We start from the raw sequence: 26,607 nt of genomic DNA, 5'->3' as shown, positions 1-26,607 counted from the left end.
TGTTTTTTTTTGTAAAAAAAAGAAAAAAAGGAAAAAAAGAGGAAGGGGGGGGTGAGAGAGAGAGAGAGAGAGAAGGGTGGGGGAGGGGAGGGGGGAGGGATGGAAAACTGGGAGCGACCCCCACCCTGTTACCCTGGGCTGTAAACGAATCCTCGCAGGCGAGTCTCTGAGTGCTCACTTCTCGGGCACTTTGCTGGCTCCCCCCTTGCGTTGGCTGGGAGCTTTGGGACCACGCTCATCCCCATCGGAGCTGCAGCGGGAGCCCTCCCAGTGCTCAGGGCTTTTCTTGTGATTAGTCTTTGCTGTCACGCTCTCTTTGCTCTTCAGGGACGTTTCCAGAGGCCTCTCTTTGGGTTTTCTCCCTCTTTTCTTCCCGTTTGTGCTTTTTTTTTTCTCCTCCTTATTGGATGAAAGCTGTTCCCTGTTTTTCTTTTTCCGGACGGTTTCTGATGAGGTTCGGAACCAGTTCTGTGTCCATGGGGTGACAACAGGGGTGATTAGGGACCGGCCTTGCACTGGCAACTCCAACCCACATCAGCCCAGGGCTCTCTTGCCCTCTTTCCTCACGTTCTCACTCCCCCATGCCCCACTGCTGTCACCTCCCCAAGGGCACACAGCCTGCCATCAGCCTGTGGGTGTTGGGGACACAGAGCCCCCCAGCTCGGTTTGCCATGTCACCAGGTCACCACTACTGATGGGAGCTGCTGTGCTCTGCTCCTCGATGGAGAAGGAAGGAGCCAGCACGAGTGCATGGCAGGGACCTGAAGTGGCCCTGGAGCTTTCTTACCTCCGAGTGAGCCTTGATGATGTGGTACTTGACTCCACTCTCAGAGCTGAACTCCTTCTGGCACAGCAGGCAGCGGTATTTGCCCACCGAGTGCTCCCCCTGCAAGACACAGCACACTGCTGCACCCCACACGGAGCCAACGCACTCCCCCCCCCTTCTCCTTCCCAGCCAAAGCAGGATGATGCTTCAACCCCTGAAGCAACAGAAAACATTCATTTCTAAAGCACCAGAACTGCCACAACTGCACCTTCCGCTTCGTGTGCAGCGTGTGCCGGCCGTGCAGCAGCCACAGCTCTGCTGGTGCTGCACTGACACGGCGTGTGTCCACGTGGGCTCATTTCCTCACTGTCAGCAGGTCTGTGATCTACTGGGACCGAGCCCTCAGCTAATTTATGTCCGACAGGCTCACCTAATTTCCCTTTTATGCTGGCGGGGAGATGCAGCCACTGCTGGATTTCTGTCATTAGAGCCCTTCTGGGGATGACTGATCTCCTGGCTCTGCCGCAGTTCACGACTCGGGGGAGATAATGTGTTCTCTATTGATGAGGGGTTTATGGATGGGCCTCTTTAGGCAATATATCCACTCCGTGGGAATTTCCCCATAGCTGGCTATAAATCTGCAGCTAGACAGGGTTCCCGTTTGGGAGACAGGCAGGATGCGGGCAGCCCGGCCCAATAAATCCTCATGTAAAAATCATCCTGGCCCATCAATCCCCATCGAGGATGGGGCAGTGCCTGGGAGCCTCCTCCCCTCTCAGTGCCCAGCACTATGGGCTATGCCAAGCTCACCTGACCTGTGTGGTGCAGCTGTATGTTTACAGAGAACGTTCTTCCAACTGCTGGCTGCTTTCTGTGCACAGCACTGGAGCGCTGACAACAACGGCAGCTGGAAAAAGGCTCCATTTTCTCCCAGAAACCATTTGCTGGTTCTTCATGCCAGCAAAGGAACCGCTGCAGCCTCCTGAGCTTGCACTTTTATCCTGGATGAATACCGCTTCTTCTGCCGGATCTCTGCAGCCCACTTTCTAAATGATCTCATTAGAAGCTGATGTTCCAGCTAGTGCTGGAGTTTGTGTTTTTAATAACGATGGGGTATTTATTGGAGCTGCCTCCTGGAAGCTACATTCAATGGAAGCTGCAGCTGGAAATGTTTCAGGGTATAAAGCTTTATGAGCTTTTACCCAGTTCCCTATGCTGAATCCTCCTCCCGAGGTTGGTTGCAGGCAACCAGAGCCCCATGCCAGGTGCTGGGCCCAGCAACGGATGAGCTGGGGGCTGCAGGAGCAGCACAGGGGCTGCTGTGCATTGTACTGGGGTTTGCACAGGAGAGAGCTCTCCTCCAAGGCTCAGGTTTTGGCTGAGTCCCCTCTGTGACTTCTGCCAGGCAGGACACAACAGCATGGCTGTGGGTGTGATCCTGCCCGGGACGGTGCTGGGCTCTGGCTGCAGCAGTTCTACAGCTGAGCAGTGACATGTTGATGGCAGCGCGTTACTTGGCCAGCCCTCTCTGCAGAGCTCATGCCCTGCCTTCAGCCAGGGCACTGCAGGCAGCTTCCACCCCTCCCAGCGCTGGCTGGAAGCCACAGGGATGTGGTCACAGTCCTTTAACCCATGTCATTGTCCCTAGGAATGCTACTCCTCAATGAGCCGTGGGCATGGAAGGACAAAACCAACCCCACCGCCGAGCCAAAGCTGTGAAATGAGGAACCTACCTTGTTGCAGTTGGCCAGGTGAGCTTTCAACCCCGAGACACTGGAGTAAATGGCTTCACAGCACTGCGGAAACAAACAGAGGAGGGTTTGCCATCATCCCTCATCTCTGTGCCTTCTCCATCCTGCCTCCAGGAGCCTGCTGTGCCAGCAAGGCCACAGGTCCGGGCTGAGCAGCATGAGGTTAATGCTCTGCGAGGCACCCAGGGCTCCGGTCACACGTTTCCTATTAGTGCTAATGGGAGTCATGTGGCCACATCCTTCTGCAACAGGCTGAAAAATATCTCCTTTAAATGTCTCCATGGAAAACGTACATTTGGGAGCAGTCAGGATGTCCTGCTGGGCTGCAGGAGTCCTTGGAGCCACAGCAGACGCTTAATAGAGGAGAGAAATCACCCCGGCAGCAGCATGACCAGTTTCTGAGCAACGTCTTTTCAATGTGCCTGTGTATGACATTAATCAGGCATTGCGTCTCCCCCGGCCTTGCGGTAACAGCTCCGTTCAAATTTCCCATTACCGAGGCTTTGTTTCACATTATAAATCAATGGCCCAGCACGAGGGTGGAGTTCATCTCCCTGCGAGAGCTCAGGCCAAAGCTGTGCTTTACAGGGAGATGGAGCACACACACCATGTCCTGGAGGCCTTTGCCTATCCCAGCAGTTCACAAAGACTTAAAAGCAGCCCCAGCTTTGCTCTGGGAAAAGCAGGTTCTGTGCAGAAAAAGGCTTAGAACAGATTGTGCAGCCTTCAGCCAGTGCTGGTGCTGGGAGCTCCCCAGCTGAAGCCTGAAGCACACACAGTGCAGCCTGATCCCAGCACCAGGGGCTGAGCTCTAACAAATGAGAACCTGGCACAGGTGGGTTTTTGCCCCCCAAACTCCCCCTGCTGCAAAGCAAAACCAGATTGGCCCAGAGAAGAAAAAAGGTGCTCACATTGTTGGGACAGTTGATGTGGCCTTTCTCCTTCACTTCATTCTTCCAGCTTTCCAGCAGCTTTGGATTCAGCTTTGGAAGTCCTGGCCGGGTGTAGTTGAGCTGCAAACAATGGGAGATGATTACTGGAGCGGCACACACCGGTCCCATCCTTGGTGGAGTCCTTGGGCAAAACCAAATGAGTTTTGCCCCCACCACGAAAGTGAAATGGGGCCAAAAATGCATTGGGAAGCCGCCCTACAGGATGTCACCCCTATCCTTCCACCAGTGAAGGGACAAGACAGCAGGAACAGCAGGACAAGAACCGTGGCCACTTCTGTGCGGTGACACAAGTCTCTCGTGCTCCTGCTCACTGGGCACGTAACCCATCACTGCATGGGGCTGGGCCCTGTGCTATTGGTGCCTTGTGTCACAGCTGCCCTTCGGCCGTGTTTCATAACCCACAGAACAAACAGCCCTGCACACTGGGCAGAGGGGATGATGCCAAGTTTGAAGAGCCTCCATGGCTGCCTTCCACCCATTAATGAGCAGAGCCTATTAAACAATGAAAGGCTCTTGTGTCTCTGCCTCTCCTGGCAGGGCAGCTCTTCCCAAGTGCTTTTAATTACTGCTTTATTAGTGACTCGGAGGTTTAGCACAGCGGGCTGGCTCTTCCCATCCTGTTTCTGCATGTTCAGCACACGCAGGGGCAGCCGTGGCACCTGGTGCCCAGTGCCCGCCGTGGTGCATGGCCCTGCTGTGGGTATGTGAGGTCTGCAGCACAGAGCTGCCCTCGGCCACGTGTGTGCCAACAGCAGCTCTGCTGATAATGTCCTGAACCTGTACTGGTGATGGGGAGGGCTGGCTGTAGATGTTGTCACATCAACCCAGGAGGTCCCCTCTGCCCTCACCTCAGCACGCAGCCAGGGAAGGGAGAAGGGGCGAAGGGACTTGCGAAACAGCAGTAGGGACGTTCCTAAGGATGGATGTGGAAATATGCCCCAAGGCCTGGTGTGCTGCGGTTCTGTCATGCTCTGTAGCCACGAGGATGCCAGCAGATCTCTTTGAAGCACTGGGATGGTGCTCGTCAACCACGGAGGAAAGCAATGCCACCTCCGGGGGAGAACACAGGGCTCCCTTTTTTGTCATTGATGCTGAGAGCTGCGATGCCAGCCGGCCTCCTTAATTAAAAGCCAATCAATCCCATGAATGAGCAAACATTAATGGTAACCGCACACAGCCCCAGTAACAACCTCTCCCTCCGCGTGTCCCCAAGGAGGAGGTAGGGGGGGGATGCTCAGAGATGTGGATTCCGCTGCTCCGGATCCCACTGCAGAGAAGAATCCCTCCCCGCTCCGCTCCAACAGGCACTGCACAATAACATGCAAATCCCATGTCTTCCCGGGGCGCTGCGGTTCTGGGAATGTCAAAGCCATCTTTATGTCTCTATTAAGAAGGAGCCCCAGGCATGGAATATTTTATTTTCTACCATTTATTTTCCTCAAACAGCCTGTAAGTGAAAATCTTCATGGCCAAATCATTAAACGACTACAACTGCTTTTGGCCACGGCCCATCTCCCCTGAACAGTTGAAGGATGCTAGGGTGGGAAGGCTTGTTCTCTTTGACTGACAGTTTTATTTAATTAACTTTCATATTTCCATCCTCTCCGCTCCCCAGACAGCTCTCCCCTTCCCCAAAATACATTGCAACAAATGAGAACCATGTGTTCTGCCTCGGCCCCAGCCAACATCATCCCCTTGAACAGACCTGCCTCGCTACGGGGTCCCCAGCCCCTCGGATCACCCCGTGCTCCTGCCCCATAGAAACCACAGCTCATTCCATCCCGGAGGCAAAGCCAAAGCACGGCACGAGGTGGGCTGGAAGCTGCTGTGATGCACAGGGCAGCTCTGCCACCCAGCCGGGGCTCTCAAGAGAGGGCAGGGAGTAAGGATGGGTCCCCATGTGGTCCTCACCCAAGCCTGCACTGGATCTGGCTCAGCCCACCAGTGAGATGAGTTTGCAGAGCTCAGCCTACCTCCAGGACTTCTGTGGGGACTGCAGAGCCATTGTGTTGGGAGACAGACCTCAGCCAGATTTTTCTGGTCTAGAATGTATTCTGGTTCCACTATGGGGTTTTCTTAAAGACTCAAGCCTGCAGATGACTTCTGCCCTCCAGCTTTCAAACTGGCCTACACCAGCCCTTTGCTGAGAGCACCAACTCTGCCAGCACTCACAGCCCAGGTCTGCCTGGCCACGTGTGAGAGCAGCCTGGCACTGCAGTGCCATGCAGACCCCATGCCATAAGCAGACCCCAAAGGCTGGGGATGGGGTGGCTGTGTCTCCCAGCTCCCTCCCCCCCCAGCATGTCCCCAACAGCTCTGGCACAGGGCTCAGCTGGGATCAGACCTTCCCTTCTCACTGCAACCAGAAATGAGGCACCCCACCTGGAGCTGTCACCAATTAATAACTCATTAACCCAACAGTCTAAAGCAGCTTGAGTAGAGCAGGGAGGCAGTTCTCTCCAGGAGCAAGCACAAAATCAAACTGTTCCCTAAAGAGTCCAGAAAGTAGCAGGCTATGGGGCCAGAGCTCGTTGTGGCAAAGATACATCCTTCCCCTAGAAACCTCTGAGAGCACAAGCTGCTTCACATGGTTGCAGAGAAAGCATCAAACCATGACCTAGTGCATTTCCACAGTGTTTTCTCCCATCTCACCTCTTCTCTAAGGGGTTGCTTCTCTGAAGTCAGCCTCCAAAAAGGGTCAGGGCATTCCCCTGCAGACAGGGACTGAAGGGCCCAGCCCAGGTGGTACCTCCCAACCTCTCGCTCCTCCTGCTCAAAGCTAGCACTGGGGCAGAGTTGAGCCTTACAGTGGGTAGGTGATGGCTCCAGCAAAGGCCAGAGGAGACTTGGAGCATCAGCAGCATCTTCATGGAGCTTCTGAAAGGGGATTTTTCCCAGAAAAGCAGCAGGGGTGTGTCCTTCCCCATCTGACATCCTCAGCAAGCGGCCGTTGTGAAATACCCCCATCTGTTTCAGCTTATCCAGAGGCAAATAAAGATCAGCGCGAGAAAATAAGACTCCAGTGTATATTTAGAAGTGCTGGATTTGGTTAGTGCAGAATGAAGGCATTGCAGGGCCTGGGATCTGAGCAGCAATCGTTTATTCTGATGCCATTGCTTTGGTGCGAAGGAATCCACCCTCCTGGGAAAAGGCGAATGCATCTCACCACGGGCCACCAACGGGATCCGGAGCCACAATCCCTCCCCAGTCAGGACCAGTTGTGGCACGAGGGCTGCAGTGGGTCACTGGGAGGCTGGGGACAGAGCTCTGAAGCAAGCGGTGAGCGGCCCGGGCACATCCAACCATCGCTGTGTGCTGCCTGGAGCTGGGAAGCATCGATCTCTCTGGGACACTGCAGATCTTGCAGAGATGGCGTAGGTGCAGCTGCAATCTGCTGCTAGCCCCCAACATCTCACCTCTCCCTGGGTCCAGCAAGGGGCCAGTAGGTCAGCGGCATATATCCAACAGCTGGAAACAGCCCGTGGGAAGAAGGAGTGTTGGTGTGATGGGAATCATCTGCACTGGTCACGGTTGGCCTGCATTTGTCTTTCTGCAGCCCTGGTGGCTCTGGGTTGTCAGCTCCCTTGGAGGGACCGCCACAATTTGTGCTCAGCAGCCGTGCTGGAGCAATGAAGAGGGATGCAGGGATATAGGGATGATGCCCCCTGCTTCTGCACAGCTCAGGGCTGGACCCACTGTAGAACAGTTCTGCCAGCATAGCTGAAGCTGATCCTGAGGAAGCAGCTATTCTGGGGCTGTATTTGGGATGTTGAGATGTTTTTCCATACACTTAACTAAAGTGCCTTTTAAACACAAGCTGGTCCTGAGCGATGCAAGGCGCTACTCGCAGTGCTGGACCCAGCAGAGCTCCCACCATCTCCCACCTCCCCCAGCACTGTGCTTCAAGAAAAGATGGCACAGACTGAGCAGCTGATATTTGAGAGTGTTGTCAAGGAAACGTGACAGCCGCTGCAAGACGTGCCCAGAGACAGACACTCACAGCTACACACGCGTTTGCTCCCTGCACTGACCTCCAATTTGTCTATGCAACACAAGCCTGGCACAGCTGGAGACAGCAGCACGTGCAGGGATCAGGTCCCCCAGACTAAGAGCCTCATTTTCCACTTGGGATCTGGTCCAATTCCCCTTCTCTCTTGTCTTCAACCCCACTCTGCTTCCACCATCCTCCCTGCGTGTTGTTTTCTTAGCACTGATGTGGGGCTCACACTAAACAATCAGCTTCTGAACATGGGAAAGGTCTCATAAAAAGCACAAAGGGAATGTCATGGCGCAGCTGTGCCAGGGGCTTTGTACGCTCACACACAGGTTTGGTGTCCAATACCCAAAGTCAAGAGAAAGGAGGAAAAGAGGAATGCACAAAGGGGAGAAAGACAGCACAACACCTCTCCTCCCTGAGGACTGCAGAGCATTTTAAAGGAAACAGCTCCTTTGGGCTTGGTTATTTTTATGCTATAAATGCATTACAGCTGAAGTCATCTGGAAACACATGGGGGAAATCAAAAGTGTTCAGTGAGCACTAGCTCTAAGCCTTCCAGTTCGACTTCAAGACGGGTGGTGGCACCACGGCCTGATCCTTCTCCAAGCTGGGCACCTCATGGAGATGCCAAGATACATAAGAATGATGCCAGTTTCCTGCTGCATGTCAGTGAGCTCAGTGCCTCTGCAGGACGATGTGCCAAGAGCACACACTCCAGGACAGAACACTACAGGCTGCAGTAGTGAAAAGGCACTCCCACTGCTAGGTGGGCTGTTCAGCAATACATTTAGTGTCACTGCTGATTCACTGAATACACAGCATGAGAGACGGGTGAGGGCTCGGCCACCTGGGGCTGCGCTGCCCTTCCAGGATCTCTGTGTAGAGCTGACCCAAAACAAGGAGAAAGCAAATCCTCCTACCCGCTTAGTTTCGGGTACCAAGTCGTCCTTCATCCTCCGCTTGGTCCAGTCCCTGGCGAGCTCATCCTCTGCAATCTCCTGAAGGTGGAAGACGGCCACTTGAGCCGATGTGCGACGGATGCGGCCACTCGGGGTCCTTTCAAAGTCCTCTATGGGAGGGGGCTCTGGTTTCACCTCTGGCTTCACCTCTGGCTCTTCTGGCAGCTGCAAAAGAGACATTGCTATGAGTAGGGGAGAAGAGGTGAGCTCCAGTCCTGGGATGTGGATGCTCAGGTTCAGGTTATGCATTTGCCAGCCTGCTGCGTGCTGGTGAGCACCCCAAGCTGGGGACCACAGACACACACACAACTGCCTCCTCCCACTGCCTCTCAGCCCAAGCACTGGGCTGATGGCATCCCTCCATACTTCCAGCCATTTCATACATATACAAACATCCCAATTTATTAGTTACAGGGTTATCAGAGTCAGACACACTGCAAGCAGGGATCAGCAGAACAGAAAAGGATGCTCCCCAGGGACGGATCCTGCCACCCCAGGGCTTGTGAATAGCTGGCCCTGCGGACACGGTCTGATCTTTGCTTTGTAACCACGGATGGAGGGCTGGTCGGCAGACAGAGGAATTGCTGGCCTCTCCCCTCACTTAAAAACAGCTCCCTGCTTTATTGGAGGGGCAGGGAGGGCTGTTGCTTGCTCCCAACCTACATCGGATGGTACAACAAACACATGTTGTAATGTGAACAGAGAGAACAACATCAGTCTGACGTCTGCACCTGCCTTGCCTGGCCCGGCTCTGCCCGGCTCGCTCCTGCCCACAGGCTCTGCAGCTCTGCAGTCACCCCCAGGGAGGGATGGCCCCACTTCTCGGGTGGCGGAGGTGTCCGGGGGGCTCACTGAGGCCGGGTGTTCTGAGCGCACGTGGTAATCATGGCCAGCCTTGGATTTGTACTTCTTCCCACAGTGTGGGCAGCTGAAGACAGGCTTGTCAGCCTCGGCGAGCTGCTTCCCACAGCGTTTCTGGTGGTACTGGTAGCCCATCAGGCTGGAGAAGTTGGCTGCGCAGCCCTGCAGAGGTGGGGCGAAGAGAGGGGTGAGGGAGGGCTGCGGCAAAGCGGCCACGGTGCCATCGATCTGGGCATGGCTGGGACACGTTCTGCTCTGCAAAGCCCTCCGAGACGTGGGGGATCACCGGCCCCAGTGACACAGAGAGGCAGAGGGAGCAGTCCCAGCGCCCTGTGCTGCCTGCCCTGCTCTGACACACAGACAGACAGACAGACAGTGGGCAGGGAGCAGCGAGTGGCAGGCAGGCATTGCCATGTATGCTACGCAGAGAGCAAACCAGCTGCAGAGACAAACCTCAGCCACACGCCCACGTTACCTGTTCGTGACTTGTCTGCAACCGCCTTGTCACCATTTTGGTGCTGCTCGGCTGATTTTTACACTGTGCCCAGGACACCAGCAGCCCTGTGCCCCTTGCTGGGTTCAGGAGGCAGAACTTGGCTTTCAATGCTCCTCTACCCACCCTGCTGCCACCCTCCTATTGGGAGCCAGAGGGATGGGGACAGGGACAGCTGAGCTAAGGCAGAATTGTGTGCAAAGTCAAGAGCACACCAAGGGATGCCCAGAGGACACGCGTCCTCTCTGTACTGGGACTCACTCCTTCCACCTCCTCACAGAAGAAGAAACAGGAATCGTTCTTATACCTCATTGGGGCATTTCAGTTTTCCCATCTGCTTTAGCACTTTCCTCAGCCTTTCCCGCTCTTCCTGTTCACCAAGGGCAGTGGTTTCCACAGGAACAGGCTGGAAACAAGGAAGTAACAGAAGCAACAGAGTCAACCATTTACTCATGTCCTCTGTGCCAGGAGTGGGTGGTAGAGCCCTGCCTCACCACAGCTGTGAGCCTTGCGCTAGGTCTCCCACTGCTTTGAGCCTTCAACACCAGATTTGCTCGTGCATTTTCTGTGTTTGCACTGAAAGGGTTAACTGAGAAATGCATGAGCAGTTCCTGCACAGAGAACGCACCAGCCAGGCTAAAGAGCAGGAGATGAATGCACAGGTAAAAGACAAGTCACAACTGGTAAGCACGGGACATGTAGAAACACGGTTATGCCTTGCCCTGGTATCTCACAGGCAGACGCAACTGGCTCGTTAAGCACAGCACCAAAATAGCTGCCTGCCAGACTTTGTTCACAACCAATTTTGTTGCTGTTTCTCATGTGGATGGTGGAGAGCAAAACACTGGATTCTGAGACTTGTGCAAAGCAGAAGCCATCAGTGCTGGGTACGTAGGCACAGTTTTGGAGGCAGAGCTTTGCCACTCAAAATCCACCTCACCATACTTTTGAACCTTCCCCCATTCTGGGATTTGAATTCATGTCTTATTTTTCCAGTTCTCTGCTCTATTCCCAGAGATCAGCATGAACCTAACTAGCTGCCTGGGAATGAATGGCTTTGCTTAGCAAGGGTAAGGCTGTCATCTGGACTAAGCAGCATGCAGGACACTGCAGAGATGGTGTTGTGAATCCCTCCTTTGTAAAGACAAAGGGAAGTGGACAGCTGATTGCTTCATCTTCTGTATCTGCATCATTGGGGAGAGACGAGAAATGAGGTGTGAGATGAGAGCTGCCCAGCTCTCTTACCTTGCTGACGTGTTCAGCCATGGTGTGGTAATTCAGCCCAGCTTTGGACTTGAACTGCTTTTTGCAGTGTTGACACTTCAAGGCATCCTGCAGCTGAAGGAATCAGAGGCAAGTCACCATGCAGGCCCTGACACCTTCAGTTCTCTGAGGGTTGCCCATTAGTGAGCCCCATGGGCAGCTGTCACTGCACCAATACTAGAGGTGGGACCCAGCAGACAACTCAGCACCCCGTCCACCCGACCCCGTTCGAGCCTGCAGTTCAGCTTTCTCTTTATTGGCCTGGATCTCTCTGTCATTTGGATACTGTTATCAAATCCATGTGCCCCAAGTTTTGGAAAACATTCAATTTTGCATGTAGATTTAAACCCCACTGGCTGGAAGCATCTGGACCTGGTGTCTTGGTCTTCCTGTGAGAGAGGGTCAGGACAGAGAAGCAGCTTTGATCTACTGACATGTGAGAGGCATCTTCTCTGCAGCCTTATTAATCACGACAGATGCTGGTGTATGATGTGCTTTCTGGGTGTCTGAACTGTTTAGAATTAAGACACTGCAGGACGCAGTCACACAGACACTTCTCACGTTACTCCACTGTTTGACCCAGCTTGGTCTCCTGAATGATGCACACGCTGATGTAAAAGGGGAACTTGGAAAGTGAGTAAGAGGGTGATGACTTCTGCTGGGGCAAGTACAAGAATTTATTGACTCAAGAGGGGAATGCTCTGAGCTCTAAGAGACAGGATGTCTCAGCAGGGAGACTGTGTTGGGATGGCTGTGGCTGTTCCCACTCTTCTTGCCTGGAGGATGCTCCACTTTCAGCATAGCCCATTCACTCAAACCTGGCCTAGAAGCTGAAGGGGAATGCAGACCGAGCTGCAAATCCCTCCTCATCCCGGAGCTCTTGAAAATGAAACTTCACAGCAGCCAACTGGAAATGACTCACTTGCACCTCTGCTCTGATGGGTTAATCTGGTTCCAGATCGCATCACCAATCCTAACAAGGTCAATGCTAAAAGAGCCTTAACTCACCAGATGCCAGTGCCAGCCATTGTAGGGTTTACTGCTCTGGTTAACACTGAAGAACACTGTATGTTCATATCTTAATAAACTCTTTCACGTGGGATGCTGGCAAGATATACCTGCCCTCAACTCCTTCAGGTCCGAGCATGTCGCAACCCTTCCTATCCCTTATTTCCTTTACAAAATCTAAGGAAAGAAGGCAGACTGTAGCTAGGAAATACTTCAATTAAGCATTACAGCAGACAACAAATGGAAAGGGTGCCTGCACTCCAGACTCATTTCTGATGGGAGTATCTCAAGACACAGCTATGCCACAAGCTCATTGCAGAGATGCTGCTGGGAGGTGGAACTGCAGCCATACATGGAGACTGTCCTTGATGGACCACAAATTGCTCTGGCAGGGATGCTGTGAAGCACCCCGGCTCCTTGAGCGACAGTTACCTCAGGAGTGACTGTGCCTCATGGGAAAGGGGAGCAGCAAAGCCGTTCCTACAGCAGGAGCCTGTACATCCACTGGGGCTGTTGTCTGTATGCCCTCTTGGGCAGGTCTGGCTCTGAAGGCCATTGTCATTCCACTTTGCTGTAAGCTTGGCAGGCTGTGCAAGCCCCAATTCCTTGGCCGAACACCCACAGGACTATTTATAGAGGGGAAGACAGGCCTGACGGCTCTCACAGATCTGCATTCGGCAGGCTGGCTGGCCCTGCAGCCCACAAGGAGCCTGCCTGGCTAAGGAGCTGCTTGGAAACCACAGAGATAGGAGATAAAATGGCCAAGATCCCCACTCCACTGAAGCCAGGACTCTAGCAGAGGCAGGACGCTGCCCGGCACCAATGTAATGCATGGTTTGGAAGGGATAATAGCCTCTCACTGCCATATAAATAGTGAAACACAGGCTGAGGAAGCATTTACAGAAAATGAACGTGGAATCAAAGCTGAGCGAAGTATTTTCAAAGTGGGAGGCACTGATCCCATGTTGGCTTTCCGTGGCAATGGCTCAACACCACACCAGGTGACGGATGAAGACATAATCCTTTGCCCTGATGGATGGTGGTGTGGTAGAGAGACAGTTTTTCACTGCACCATTACTGAACTGCATCTCGACAGTCTGCCCGAGCACACTCAGGCTTTGTATCTCACTGAGACATGCTCTCATTCAACCACAACTTATCTGGCCTGATGCAAGGCATGGCACAGAGTGAAATCCTGCAGCCAGGGCTCTGTAGGAGTCCAGATTAGAGACAACCCCAACAATCTCTCCAGCCTTGAAACTATTCATTCAGCTACTAGAAATACCCAACTCTGCTGGAGATGCAGCAATAAGGGGCCAAGACCACAAAGGGATTCTGGATTGATGAGAATTAGGTGTCTGTATCCCCCTGTGAGTTCATATCAAAGTGAGGCAGTCAGCTCTCTGAAGACGACTAGCAGGTGCTCTATCAGCCAAAGCCCAGAACTGGTTTTAGAAATACTGATATGCGTTTCAAAGCAGCGCATGCACGCAGCCAATCCCCTCCAGAATCCAGAACTGTGTGACTGAGTATGGCAAGCTCTTACTTTCTGACAGACATCCATATGCTTTTTGAGCCCAACGACGGTTTTCCTGGTTATAACGCTGCAGGTTGGACAGGCAACTTCTCCCTTCTCGCTGATCTCCCGCTGCCACTGGTCCTCGGGATTTGCTGGTGAGAGAGGAGGGAGCTGTGACACCCAAAGACAAGCAGACAGCATCCCTTTCATAAGCCTTTCATATGCACAGGCAAAACCAAAGCTGGATACAAATCATGCATGTGTAAAGCACACCTGCCCCGCTGTTCCTGCAGCTGCAGCAAAAAGGGCCAACAGGTCACCGAAGCGGGGTTACCCAACCTGCTGGCATTTCATGGTGTCTCACATTTCCAACCCCTGCTGGTATTCTGCATATTGAGAGTTACGGTGCCCCTCATCTTCTGAACTTGCCCTACTCAGAACAACTCCCTCTTGCCAAATAAAACAATTAGTGGAAGTGAAACAAAGGTGAGCGCCTCAGCTCCATTCAGATGTGTGCCTGGAAAGCTTCTCTGGCATTTCTTTTCCCAGCAGACACACACAGGCAGCTAGGGGAGTGTTGTCTTCCAGGCATGTGTTTATTTGAATGGCCAGGTCCAGCTTAAAAGTCTGAGTAAAATCCACTAAGTCTGTTTATTTGGATGCTTTTGCATGGCTGTGAGATCACAGAGACGTTTATTTGAATTTGAAACCAGTGCAAGGTACTGCAGCTGTATTTATCTTGCACATCCTGCGTTCCTCCTGCTGTCAGAGCCTCCAGGGAAAGTCAGCCTGTGTTAGGTTGTAGGCTGCACCCTGAAGGCTCCAGGAAGACACACTCATAGTCAGTTATACGTTGGCATTATACATTGGCATTGTTCATGGAGATGAAGTTACAAAAATACCAGCATCTCAGGAGCTGCTCTGAACTGTGGTCACACTAAAGGCAGGTGGAACCAGGATTTGGCTGCTAACTCCCAGCACTTACAGTGAACCCATCTACCCTCACAGTGACCCCTTTCAGGATGTCAGCTGTGACATTACGGTCATCCTGCTACACCTCAAAAGGGCAGGAACTGTCTGCTCCTATTTGTAGTCTTGTGCTGGGTTTAGCTCCTGCTTTTGCTCACAAACCTGCAAGAAAACTCATCCAGCACAGAGACTGCCGGACCGGGAGGGATGCAGGGATCACAAGCTGTGCAGGTGGGCACAGTGCAGGCTCAGTGCAGAGCAGAGGACCAAGCTGCTAAGCAGCCAGGCTCCATGCAGAGCTGCTGCCTCTGCTCTGCCTCCACCAGCCTTACCTGCTGGTACATGCACAGCTGCTTCCTTCTTCACACCAGCTCCTGGAGGTTTCTTTTTCAGCTCCTCCACGTTTGTGCTCCCTTCCAGCTTCTTTGCTCGATGAGCTTTCGCCTTGTCCTCTGCTTTGACAAGACCTGTAGAGAGAAGGGACTTTGTTCAATACTTGCTTTAATAGCATCAGACCAACTTACATGTAGCAGGGAAAAAAACTATACTTCTGACATAGGAACAGTGAGATAGGGGCAGGTCTGCCAAGGCTGTATGTGTAGGGCCACATCCGCAATGATGGCAGACAACGTTGTAATTAGCTCGTGGTGCTTCGTAAACTGAAAGAATCATTTCCCTTAATCCTCACAATTTAGGAACTACAGAAACACCATGGCAAAGCAGGTAAGCTGCTTCTCGCAAGGGAAACTGGGAAGAAGATGTCCTGGAGAAAAGGCAAAAAGGGCATTCTGCAATAAACCAAAAGAGGCAATTGAACAGCAAGTTCTCCTGCTGGTGAACTTGCACTGGAAAGGTTTGATGCTTCCCCCAAGGAATGACAATTCCTTTTAGAAAACTGGACAAACTGGATTCACAGACGGCAGATCCCACAGGACTTCTCAGCACTGGCTCTCTACACAGCTGTCATGATGGACACAGGTCTCTCCTGGTCCTGCTGGCTTCTGGGAAGGTGAGAAAGGACAAAAGGGGTGGAGAGGTGACCTGGCAACAGGTACACAGGAAATCTAGTACAGTTCCCTTGGCTGATAGCAACCATCACTGACCAGAAAGGGCTCTGAAAGCTGAGAGAGAGACTTGAAAGCAGAGCTCTCCATACATGCAGAAACAGCACCTCATGACCCTAGTGGCATCCTTGCCCCCAGGGAGCAAACTTTGTTGTGTTACACATGGTACGCTGAACCACAGGGACACTGGGAAATGCCTCCTCTATTTCAGTTTCCATGTGAGGCAGTAGACCATGGGGGAATGGGTTTATTCACAAGGAACCCACAGCAGACATCTCAGCCTGTGGCAGTGCCTCTGCGGGGAAGTTAAGGGAAACAACCCCAGACTTCCCAGGAGCCAGAGGACAGGAAATCACAGAGACCACATCCCATCTGCTCTTTGGTAAGTGTGTTTAATTCCTTCAAAGCCATTAGTGCTTCTCCCCCAGGACTTGTACTGGAAGGTGCTGCCTCCTCCAGTGCCTGGAAAAGCATGTTTTATTTCCTCGGTTGAATGAGTTTCATAGCCAGTACGAATCCAGTTGCTTTCAAGCTGGGGCTGGTCCAGGTTTCCTCCCTCTGTACCCAGCTGGGTGTGCTGATGGAGCACGACCACAATCCCACTCACTCTTGCTTTGTAAGGCTGAAGCAGCCAAATTCTGAGTCTCCTTTCAGAAAAGATCCCAGTAACGCATCTCTTCCCCCTTGCATTCATTTTCTCTAACGTGGGAGATCAGCACTGGAGACAGTCTGAGGGATGAATGCGTCACCATTCTACTCAGCAGAAATCCTTCTCAGCTCCACTGGCAATACTGTGGCATCCCAAGCCAGAGATCGCCTGCCTCACAGCTCACTGGTGCCAGCAGCTCTTTACTCTGTGTTACAGACTTAACCAGGTCCTTCCCTCTCCTCCCTGACTTTCCAGGAAAGGCTCCCAGGCAGAGCAGACAGGGTTGGTATCAATGACAAGAATGTTATTGCCTTTCATTTCCTTTCCTTTCCAACTCTCTTATGGTCAAAGGCACCAGTTCCTCTACCACAACATCTCAGTGCATGGTGTTTCCCGCATTACTTCCACCACAGGGAGGGTTCTTGGAGAAATGGCTTGAAATGTCCCTTTAGTTTCTCCCTGAGATGTCCCAGAGAGAAGCTCCAAGCTGCAGCTGATCCATCCGTTTTACCTTTTAGTCCAAATGTTCCCGAGATGGACGGCTGCTCCCCCGTAAACTTCTTAGGAGTTTTCTGTTTCCTTCCTGACTCAAAAGAGAGAAACAGAGAGAGAGATTTGGTTAAATACCCTTACTGCCAGGTGGATTTCAGCTGCCCCAGGGCCAGGGCTGTGCACACAATCCATATCAGGAAGAAAGGGATCACCCCAAGGAGGCCTTTACCACTATGAAATAAAGGAGATGCTAAATGCAGCAGGCAGGCCAGCGAACCCTAACAGGATTCTGCTTCTTACACCAGAAAACCAGAAGTCATAATATCTGTCCAGCAGGTAAGGAAGATGTGTTTATCACTCAGCCTGGTTCAACGTCACACTCAGGACAGAGGAGCCGACTGAGCAGCTCACTATGATGCAGGTAATTCAATCCATGTCCAACCCCACGGGTACTACAGAAATACCTCTACCATTGCTATTACCTGTTTTTAACTCACAGTGGAACTCACTGCTGCAAGAAACCATGGGAGTAAATCAGCAGGATGTTAAAAAAGGCTTAATTACATCCAGAAACCTGCAACAGCATTCACTGGATCACAATCCTGACCCTTCCCACGGGAACTCCCTCCCCTGGGCTCCTGAACCAGCATAGCCCCAGGCTCTAATCTTACTGTGCTTCATCCTCTCGGGGTCTTCCTCCTGCAGTGAGGCCTGGCTGCCCCCCTGCTGCCCGCCATCCTTGCCACTTGAGGACTTTGCCGTGGGGGTGGCAGCTGCAATTGCCTCAGCTGCAGCGATCTGAAACTCCTTGGTCTCCCGGCTCTCTGTCGGGCATTCGCCATTCTCAGCATGATCCTGGGACACGGCTTTTTCCGTCTTTGCCTGTTTGGGATGGATGGTGGGGCAAGCTGAACTCTCAGCAGCTCTAGGGTAAAGCACAGAGGGCTTGTTTAAAGAGGGGTTGAAAAACAAATGTCCTGACACTTCTCCCTGCTTCCAATCCCAGACCATGGGAATGGTGGCTTCCAGTCATCCCTATGCCACTACCACACAGCCCAGCCACAGCCCGGTACCTTTTCTTGCCGCTGCTCTTCCCAATGGCTTTCTGCACTTTGTTTTCTGTTTTGCTGGCTGGCACTGGTCGGTCCAAGTGATTCCAGAGACGGTGTTTTTCCAGCTGGGTTTTGGAACTGAAGGCAGCTTCGCAGTACGAGCACGAGTATGTCAGCTTCTCTGAGATTGCCCCCTGTGTGGAGAGGGAGAGAAAGGCAGGTGTGGATGTCAGACCTCAGCAGGGCCAGGACCTTTTTGATGCAGTTATGGACACATAACTTCCCCTCATGACAGCTCCCAATGGTCCACGTTCCCTCCAAAATCACAAGGGACCCACTTGTATGCACCTTCCAGCCTGTCCCTGGCCCATCTGTGTCCTCCCCATATTCATCCCATGATTCTCACAGGGTATAAGGCTTGAGAGCAGCTTTAACCTGTAGATTGCAATGTAAAAGGCCACAGGGAAGGATACATGGCCCTCCAGTCTCCTTACCCCTTGGCAGCGCTGATAGTGGTACTTCAAGCCATAAATGCTGGGGAACTCCAGCCAGCAGCCTGAATTGGGGCATTTCACCCTGGAGTGGGCTTTGAATTCATCCTTCCACTGGTTCATCAGTGGGAGCTGGGAATAGGAGAGATGAGAGATGCAGCTGAGCGATGAGCACCTTGTGCCTGGGGGTGCACCGCTATGTTCTGAGAGAGCCAGGGGCACCCATGGGACTTCTGATCGTCCCTGTCCACTCCCAGTCCCCTCCCAATGGTTTCAGTGCTCCCTCTCACCTGTGAAAGACACAAGGATAGAGCCATGCACTGCAGGCTCCGCAGGCTCTCAGTTCGCCTAGAGAATTTACTTTGCAGTGCCTCCTGAGGCACACAGCATGCTCCTGGCCAGGCTGGGGAATAAATCAGGCCAGAAATTGCCTGGGTGATTTAACTACCCCACACTTCATTTGGGTGGTAAATCACACTGTGCCCATTCCCTCACTACTAACTGCTCTGTGTGTTGTCCACGTCGGTGTGCTGGAATTAAATTGCAAGATTCTAGGGGGAATAAATCAACCAGTGCTCCCTGATCGTTAGCCAAACCTGAGGTGGCTGCAAGAGAAATGAGCTCATCTGGGAACAGCCCTGGGAAGGGGAGTTTGGAGGGCCTACTGCTCCCCGCCAGGGTTTTGTAGGGTGCTTAGTGATGCTGTGCACTCACACAGAGGGGATACAGGGCCCATAAAAATGCTGCTCTGAAGACTAAACCACCTGAAAGGAAGGTTTAACAGAGCAGGGCTGGCTGTAGTGGGTGGCACAAGGAGCAAGGCAGAGGCAGGGACCGTATCCGGGCTCTTACAGGGATGTCTTTCAGTGCCTGGTTCTCAGCCTTGGGTCGTCCTTTCTTCTTGCCCTCGGTTTTGTCACTGGTTGCATTTCCTGCAAACAGATGTAGTACATGTCACCTTCTGCCCAGCCTGCTCCATGGTGTCCAACCAGATCTGGGCTGCCCTGTCCAAGGTGCAGACCCCCCTCTGAAGGCAATTCCAGCTTCTCTGCAAGCTGGCTGTCAGCACCCTGATAGTAGAGATAAACCTGAGCATGTATCTGGTGAGCCTGGAATTGTCCTAGTGAATAGATCCCCTGCATGCTCAGGTTTATCTCTACTATCAGGGTGCTGGCAGCCAGCTCACACCCCCCTGGCTCAGAACTCCAGCATAAGCAACCTCCCCCAGAGGACAGGGCCGAGCTGACGGTGCCGCATGACTGCCTTGGCACCATGGGTGCTCTGTGCCACTCAGTCCCTCTGTTATGCTCTGCTTTTAGAGTCTAACAATTGTTAAGAGAAACATTCCAAACCAGGGCAATTTCTGAAAATAGAGGTCAGGCAGTTGAGCTGAAGTGATGGAAATAGCAGGAAACAGAAATGGCAATTTTCTGACATAGATTTCAGCACGACTCGTAGCTTGGCTGCAATTGTACAAAAGCCAACACATGGACAAAGGAAGGGCCCGGGAGCTCAGGCCATGTTGTTACCCTGCTCATCATTGGGGCATGTACAAATCTGCCTGCACAAGCACTTGTTGGCACAGCTCAAAAGGAGGAAGCAAAAGTAACAACCAAGAGGAATGAAAATTGCCTGGTGAAAAGCAAGGCGATCAAAGCACCGGCAGCTCCTCCTCTGGGGGCAAGCAGCACGCGTGCAGAGAGTCAGCACGGCTGTAAGAGATCCACCTGAATGGAGAGCTTACTGCAAGGCTCCTTAAGTTGTCATGCTTTAAGTGATGCTGAGTCTCATGCATGACATTCAGACTGAGGTCTGGGAGGGCTTAATGAGTGGGACTGGGAATGAAAGCCATTTGCTATGACAATAGAACCAAGCCAAAAAAGCATCCTAGAAAAGGAAACCCCAAACGGCTAGCAGAGGGTAGCTGAGACTGAAAACCTCAACTACTCAAACTATAAAACACCTTTCCCTGGTGAAAGTCAGGTATGAAGAAGAGGCTGGAAAGTGCATTGGCAATGGCCCCAGCTCCTGAGCAAGCAGAGCTCAGCTCTGAGCCTGGTGCTGGTGGCACCCTGAAGCCAATCCTGGATTTCTCAGCAAGTGAGAGAGATTAAACAGGAAGCCATCCAGTTACCTAAAGAAGCTCTGACAAAACCATGGGCTCTCTCCATTTTCATGCTTTCTGCCCCAGCAACCAGAGGTAAAATAGCAAGCAAGACAATTTCCTCGTTTATTTTCCAGCCCTCTGGTTTGCTTCATTTTGGTACCCATAAAGGCATCATCTGGAGATGCTGCATCCCTCGGGAATCCCACTAACTCAGAAGGCCCCATCTGCAAGAGCTGGCTGTACACATACAGCACAGCAGCGACCTCTAAGGAACATAAAAACTCCTAAAAAGCCTCCCTCCTGGTTCTGCAAAGCAGCCTCACTGCTCCAGAGCTGCAGTCTTGCAGGTTCACACCCCCCCAAGCTACAGGCTTTAGAGCAGCATTGTTTGGCTCATTCCAAAACTCTCATAGAGTGGCTATGAGGGCATCTGCTCACCACCCCTGCCTTATACCTCTTGCATTTTCAGCCTTGCTCTTACATGCATGCTAGGACCACACACCCAGGCTTTTCCTATGTGTTTATGTAGGAAAGGACTTCATCCTCCAGGTGAAATGGAGCTATCGCACATCACGGGACTGCATGAGCTGGGATTTGCTGTAAAACCGCATCATCTCACAACACAGCAGTTACCTGCTATTCTATTCCTCTCCTTTCCCCTGCTTTCTCTCCTAACTGTTTCAAAATAATCCCAATTAGAAGATCCCAGAGCAGCCAGAAGAGCACACCCAATTCAGCAGCCCAGCATGCCCACAGCCACAGCTTGCTTTAGGGACAGCTCTCCTTCCTACAACTTTCACAAGTTTCAAAGCTTTTGGTAATGCTTCACGCCAGTTAATTGCATGAGAGCTCCCAGTCCAGATGCCTCTCAATGCCCTCACTGACCAGTTGCCAGCTGAGGACAGCATTAAGCCTTATTTGCCCCGATAAAGGGAATTCCCTGCTTGTTTCCACCCTCAGCACTTCCCTAGATATTGCAACAAGGTACCTTCATCATTCTTCACTCCACTGTATCACTTTCAGTTCACATAAATCAGAATGAAGGGCTGAAACGAAGACTGCTCTATTTCTAAGGTATAGATAAGACGCCACCAGCCCTGAGTGCATGATCAGAGCTGCATGTGAGCCCCACAGAGGGGCTGAGAGCCTCTCTGCTCAGCAGAAACAGACAAGAGAAAAACTCCTTGGGTCTGGAGATGCCTGAATAGTGAAATCCACCATCGATCAGAGCGACAGCACACAGGTCCCCAAGGAGCTCCATCCAGGAGGTACGACACGGGAGGCAGCAGATGGCTGAACTCACTTCAGCCTTTCCACCCTTTCACATAACATTTAGCTACCACTGTAATAAACAGACTTAGAGACGCCCATCTCATTAGACAGATGCAGGGAGAGATCGTCCCCTCCGCCCCGTCCATATTCAGAGACAGAAAAGCAGTTCCTTACCCAGCCTGGGGAGCTCTGTTGGTGGGTTCAGCCTCGCCTCTGCCCTGCTCTCTTTGCTAGGTTTGGTGGAACCTGCAGTCTTCCTTCCACCTTTACAGGCATAGGAATCCGCCATCTCTGAAACAAGCAGGGGGATGCATTAGAAGTCACATGGAGCTGGGAAGAAGGCATGCTAAAAGCAAGGAGAGCTGCTGGGATGGAGGGAAATTAGAAATCTGACAGCTGAAGCATCCCCACAAAGGGGAAAAAACGGGATGGGTTTCTGAGTATCTGTCCTCTGGCTGAGCAATGCAATAGACATGGTTGAAAAGCTGCTTTCATGATGGGCTGGTTTCCTCTCCACGTATAACAGCAAAGACTTTATTAAAAATTATGGGCTGGCTTCGTCCAGAGAAGTAATGAGTAAATGGCTTTTCCTCTTCGTTTATTTCCACGCTTTCATTTAAGACACCAAAAGGAAAAAAAATAAATAAAAAAATAGTGAGTTTTAATGAACAGATGTAGTGATAAATTTCCAATTTTCCTTATTAATGGGAAACTGTTACGAACCGAGAATTGCTAATGTTATCTAAATTTTCTGTATTAATAATTCAATTTGGCTTCTCTATAAATAATGAACATCAGAAATTATCACGGAAGGCCCGGTCGTGCTCCCCACAGAAGCAGGCAGCAGGAGACCCCTCTGCTTCAGGAGGATTAAGGCCATGGAGTGGCTGCTTCTGCCCAAGTTCATTTCAAGTATCCTCAGACACCAAATCCAAACCTTACACTTGAATGAAGGGAGATAACACAGCCGGCTGGAGTGAGCCGCCTGGATGCACTGCTGTGGGTTGTACAGCCTGGTACAATGCAGCGGGACGAGGGAAGCACCTTGCAGGAGAGGCTCAGCCTGGTTTTGCAATGCAGACAAAATTCACTGCTTGGTTCAGCAAGTGTGGGTTTGGGGACCAATGAACAGGGTCTGGATGAGCAGCAGTGCTACAGCCCTCAACTCAGCTCTTGCTGCTGAGCCCAGCTGCAGCAAGGAACCAAACCTGCCCTGGGGATGTCAGGGCTTTGAGAGTGAGTTCTGCCGGCCCCCGTGGCCACATCCAGCCTGCAGACCATGGACAGTGGCAGGGATGCGATGCTGATGCTCAGCCAGACAGGAGCAGCAGTGACTGCAAGAAGTGCCACCTGCTGCCTTCTTTTCACCTCTGCTTAACACTTCCCTCCCACGTGCACACGTTTTTTAAAACACAGATGTGACTTGTCAGCCTCTGATGCCTCCCACATAACCCTGCTTGCATCGTTCAGCTCAATCCAAGCCAAAGAGGTTCCCCCTGAGCATCCCCAATCAACCTGCCCAGTTGCCCAGTGGGATCGTGGTGCTTCTGGAGCAGCTTTCCTGTACCCAAACCATGGGAAATGGGATTGCAGACCCCCAGCACAGCACTGCTATCACAGCGTGGGACACTGTGCTGTCCCTTGAGGTGTCCTTCCAGAGGTGACAACAGGGACTTCCTGTGCAGGAAAGCATAACTGTGCATGGCATGCAGACCAGATGCTCCCAGACGAGCTGGCAAACTCCTCCAGCAAGTGTTCAGCCAGTGACAAATATTGGGTTGTTTGTGCAGACACAAAGGTTAATCAGATCAAATGAGAAATTCCACTCTTGGCAACAGGTTCTCTGGCATTCGGTGCCGAACACAGGAATCATTTATTCCACTCATTCGACCTCTTGCAGCAGAAGATCTGGGTATGAGCCGCAGCAGCTCTGGGAGTTGGGCACCAAGTGGGGTCCCTGCAGTCTTTCTTCTGTCCTGGACCTGCAGCCCCACTATCACTGCTGTTCTTGTTCCCCAGAACACATCTGTCCCGTCAGAAAGGTCCTTTCTGGCCAGTTTTGGAGGCTTGAAATGTCTTTGCTTTCCCCATCAAATACTGCTTTGACTTTCTTTCCCCTCTAATTCTTAGCTTAAATGGAAAATAAAAGCCAATAAACCTCCTAGCGAGAGGCCACTCCACGGCCATTGATACAACCCCGGGGATCCCAGAGGAATCGCCCCAGAGCCAGAGAGCAGAAATCAGCCCATTGTCTTCAGTCCTATCCAAACTTCTCACTTGATTTGAGTCATACCCGCTGACGCCAGCCAGCAGCCTGCGCCGTGTGCCTTTCCATGCTTCCATTGCATTCTGCAGCCGGTGATGAGAGAAACAGATATTGGCAGGTCCCAGCTGTGAGCGGCGCTGGGATGCACTGGGGGGAGGCCAGGGCAGGCGCAGCATCTTTGCAGGGTCAAGCTTCACTTTATCACAGCTCCTCCCGAGGAGGTGTTGGGCACAGCCTGGCAGTTAGCACCTTTGAAATGAATGGGACTGCTGCAATGCCCCCAGCACATTGCAACCACCTCAGCACGCATCGCCCATGGATCCACTCCAATGACAGCCATCAAAAGGAGCTCAGGGTTGTGCACTAAGAGAAACTTTGGAGAGGCTCCCCTGGGAGAAAAGGGCATCACCACCACGGGCAGGTCTGCGAGAGGGAAATGCCTGGCAGGTGACGTGACCCCTGTGGTAATGATGGTCACCCTATGCCAGTGGAGACCTCAGGACAGAGCCACGCACGTTGCTGCCTCCCCAGCCCCTCTGCAGTGCTCTGCGTGCAGCTGGTGCTGTGTACTTGCAGGGCAGATCCATCCGTGGTCCTTCAGCATCACCACCATCACCCAAACCCAGCAATACCCGCTCGCTGAATCTTCCCCTTTACACTCCTATGAGGCTCTGCTGCAGGAAACCACTTGCATGGAGCAGAAGTAGCACCCAGCCACTGCGCTTCATCCAAGAGCCTATTTCTGGGCGTGGGTGAAGCTTCTGATGGTTCAAAAGTTTCTGTTTGAAACACATTAGCAAGTCCCTCCCCCTCGGCCATCCTCAGGCACAAAAGCAAATGGGAAAAGCATGCACAAACACACACACACACACACATACAAAACCCCTGCAGACGGCAGCAGCCCCGGTGGCCGCATGCCCTGGGTACCAGCGGTGTGAGCAGAGCTGGATGTAAGTCCTGCCATTGCTTCCTTGGGCCTGCCTGGGTCGTGCCATCGCCTGTCACCTCCGTGGCCTGGGCTGTGCCATACTTGGTAGCAGGGACCCTCGTTCTCCTGCCTGGGTCAACCGATCTTCCTGTCACCTCCCTGGCCGGGATCCGCTCATCACCTGGCGGCCAGGGCCACCACACCGCCTGTCACCTCGCCGGGTCCACGCTCCGCTCCTCCTCCTGTCACCTCGGTGTCCCGGGCAGTTCCACCCTCGGTGGCCGCGTTCCCCACCCTCCCCCCCTTCTCACCTCCTCTCCTGTCACCCCGCCGCCCTGCTCACCCCACCACCAGCTCCACGGGCAGGGCCGGCTCACCCCGCGGCCCATCGACCCCTCGGACCCGCCGCCCCGCAAACCCGTCCCCTCCCCGGGCCTCCCCCGTCCCTCCCCCCCCTCCCGGCCCCGTCACCCCGGGCAGGGCCCCACCGCCGCCGCCGCCGCCCGCCGCGCGGGGCCCGGTGCGGGCGGTGCCGAGATCCCGTCCCGCCAGCAGCCCCGCGCTCCCGGGAGGGGAAGCGAGAGGCAAAATGGCGACGCGGGCTGCGGCCGGAGGAGCGGGAGCGGGCGCGGGGGGTCCCCGCGGCGGGGCCGGGCCGGGCCGGGGCCTCGCTCGGTTCTTACCTCGGCGGCGGCGGCCGCGGTGCGGGGCGCTGGGACCGGGCGCCCCCCCGAGCGGCGAAGCGGCGCCGCCCGCGGCTGTGGGGCCGCCGTACGGGGCTCCCCGGCGCGCCGCCACCCGCGCTCCGCTGCCGCTCTCCCGCCCGCCCCTCCGCCGCCGCCGCCGCCGCGGCTCATGCGCGCTTCCCCGCCCGGCCCGGCCCGCCCCGCGCCCGCCGGCAGCACCGGGCCCAGGGCCGCGCGGATCTCGCGTGGCTCCGCCGGCGGGGCCCGGCCGCGGGGCGGGAGGGCGGCGGCACCGCCCCGGCGAGGCGGGACCGGGCAGCGCCCCCCGGGCCGGGTCCGGCGCCCACCCCGCCGAGCCGCCCCGGCCGGAGCCGGGCAGGTGCCCTCCGCGTTCCCCCCACCCCCCGGCCGCGGAAGGACGGCGGGGTGCCCGTGCCGCGACGGGGACGGCGGACGCGAGGGGGCGGCGCGGCGGTGGTCGCGGCCGAAGCGAGTGGTGGGGATGGTGCGGTCAGAAAGCGGGGACGGAGCGCTGACGTGCCCGAGGCTGTAAGGCCGGGGCTGTCCCGCCGGCAGCTCCGTGTCCCCAGCGCCCGCTGTCACCGGGACAGGTGTGTCAAGGCAGAGCCATCCTAGGAGCGCCGTGACCCGGGGCTCGCCGTAACCCTGCTGCCGTCCCGGTAGCGGTGGCTGCGCAGCAGTAACGGGAAATCAGGCGGCAGGTGGGAGTGCAGCCCGGTGTCCATCGCTCCCAGGCTACTGGCCCTGCTCGGCGTCACACGTCACCGCGACAACTCCGAGCGCACACCGAAGGCACATGGCCGGGCTCTACGTTATATCCCCGCTCCGTTTCCCTCCATCCCCACGGCCACGTGGGTGAGCAATCTGCGGCTTTGACGGCTGTGAAATGCCGTTCTGCTCGGAAAGAATGGCATTTCCCAGGAGCCAGCGGCGCTGCCATCACGGCTCACACCCAGCGAGCTGTCACCGCATGGGTGGACGCTGACATGTGTCTGTGGCCGGGCTCTTGGTGCTGCCCGCCCTGCAGGGTCCGGCTACGT

General features: G+C 53.8%; 1 protein-coding gene across 7 annotated transcripts; it reads right to left on the bottom strand.

Moving 5' to 3' along the window:
- Positions 1–132: 132 nt before the first annotated feature.
- Positions 133–25,723, bottom strand: ZNF512B (zinc finger protein 512B). 7 transcript variants are annotated; one of them, XM_072349769.1, is made up of 17 exons: positions 25,544–25,723; positions 21,841–21,957; positions 19,140–19,219; positions 18,291–18,419; positions 17,818–17,990; positions 17,416–17,669; positions 16,764–16,835; positions 14,872–15,006; positions 13,598–13,722; positions 11,026–11,118; positions 10,088–10,186; positions 9,162–9,449; positions 8,388–8,591; positions 3,429–3,530; positions 2,500–2,562; positions 788–886; positions 133–468 (listed from the first exon to the last, which is right to left on the bottom strand). In XM_072349769.1, exons 2-17 carry the CDS (start codon positions 21,953–21,955, stop codon positions 175–177), a joined length of 2,325 nt encoding a protein of 774 aa, XP_072205870.1. In that variant the 5' UTR covers positions 21,956–21,957; positions 25,544–25,723; the 3' UTR covers positions 133–174. The 7 variants fall into 7 exon arrangements, with proteins under 7 accessions (XP_072205870.1, XP_072205866.1, XP_072205865.1 ...); XM_072349765.1 differs by lacking the exon at positions 10,088–10,186 and having other exon boundaries at positions 25,544–25,668; XM_072349764.1 differs by lacking the exon at positions 11,026–11,118 and having other exon boundaries at positions 25,544–25,668.
- Between the last annotated feature and the right edge of the window lie 884 nt (positions 25,724–26,607).

This window comes from Excalfactoria chinensis, chromosome 15 (genome assembly GCF_039878825.1).
Source record: "Excalfactoria chinensis isolate bCotChi1 chromosome 15, bCotChi1.hap2, whole genome shotgun sequence".
Taxonomy (NCBI): Eukaryota; Metazoa; Chordata; class Aves; order Galliformes; family Phasianidae; genus Excalfactoria; species Excalfactoria chinensis.
The sequence above is the reverse complement of the archived record's forward strand: the minus strand, read 5'-3'. Positions and strand labels throughout refer to the sequence as shown.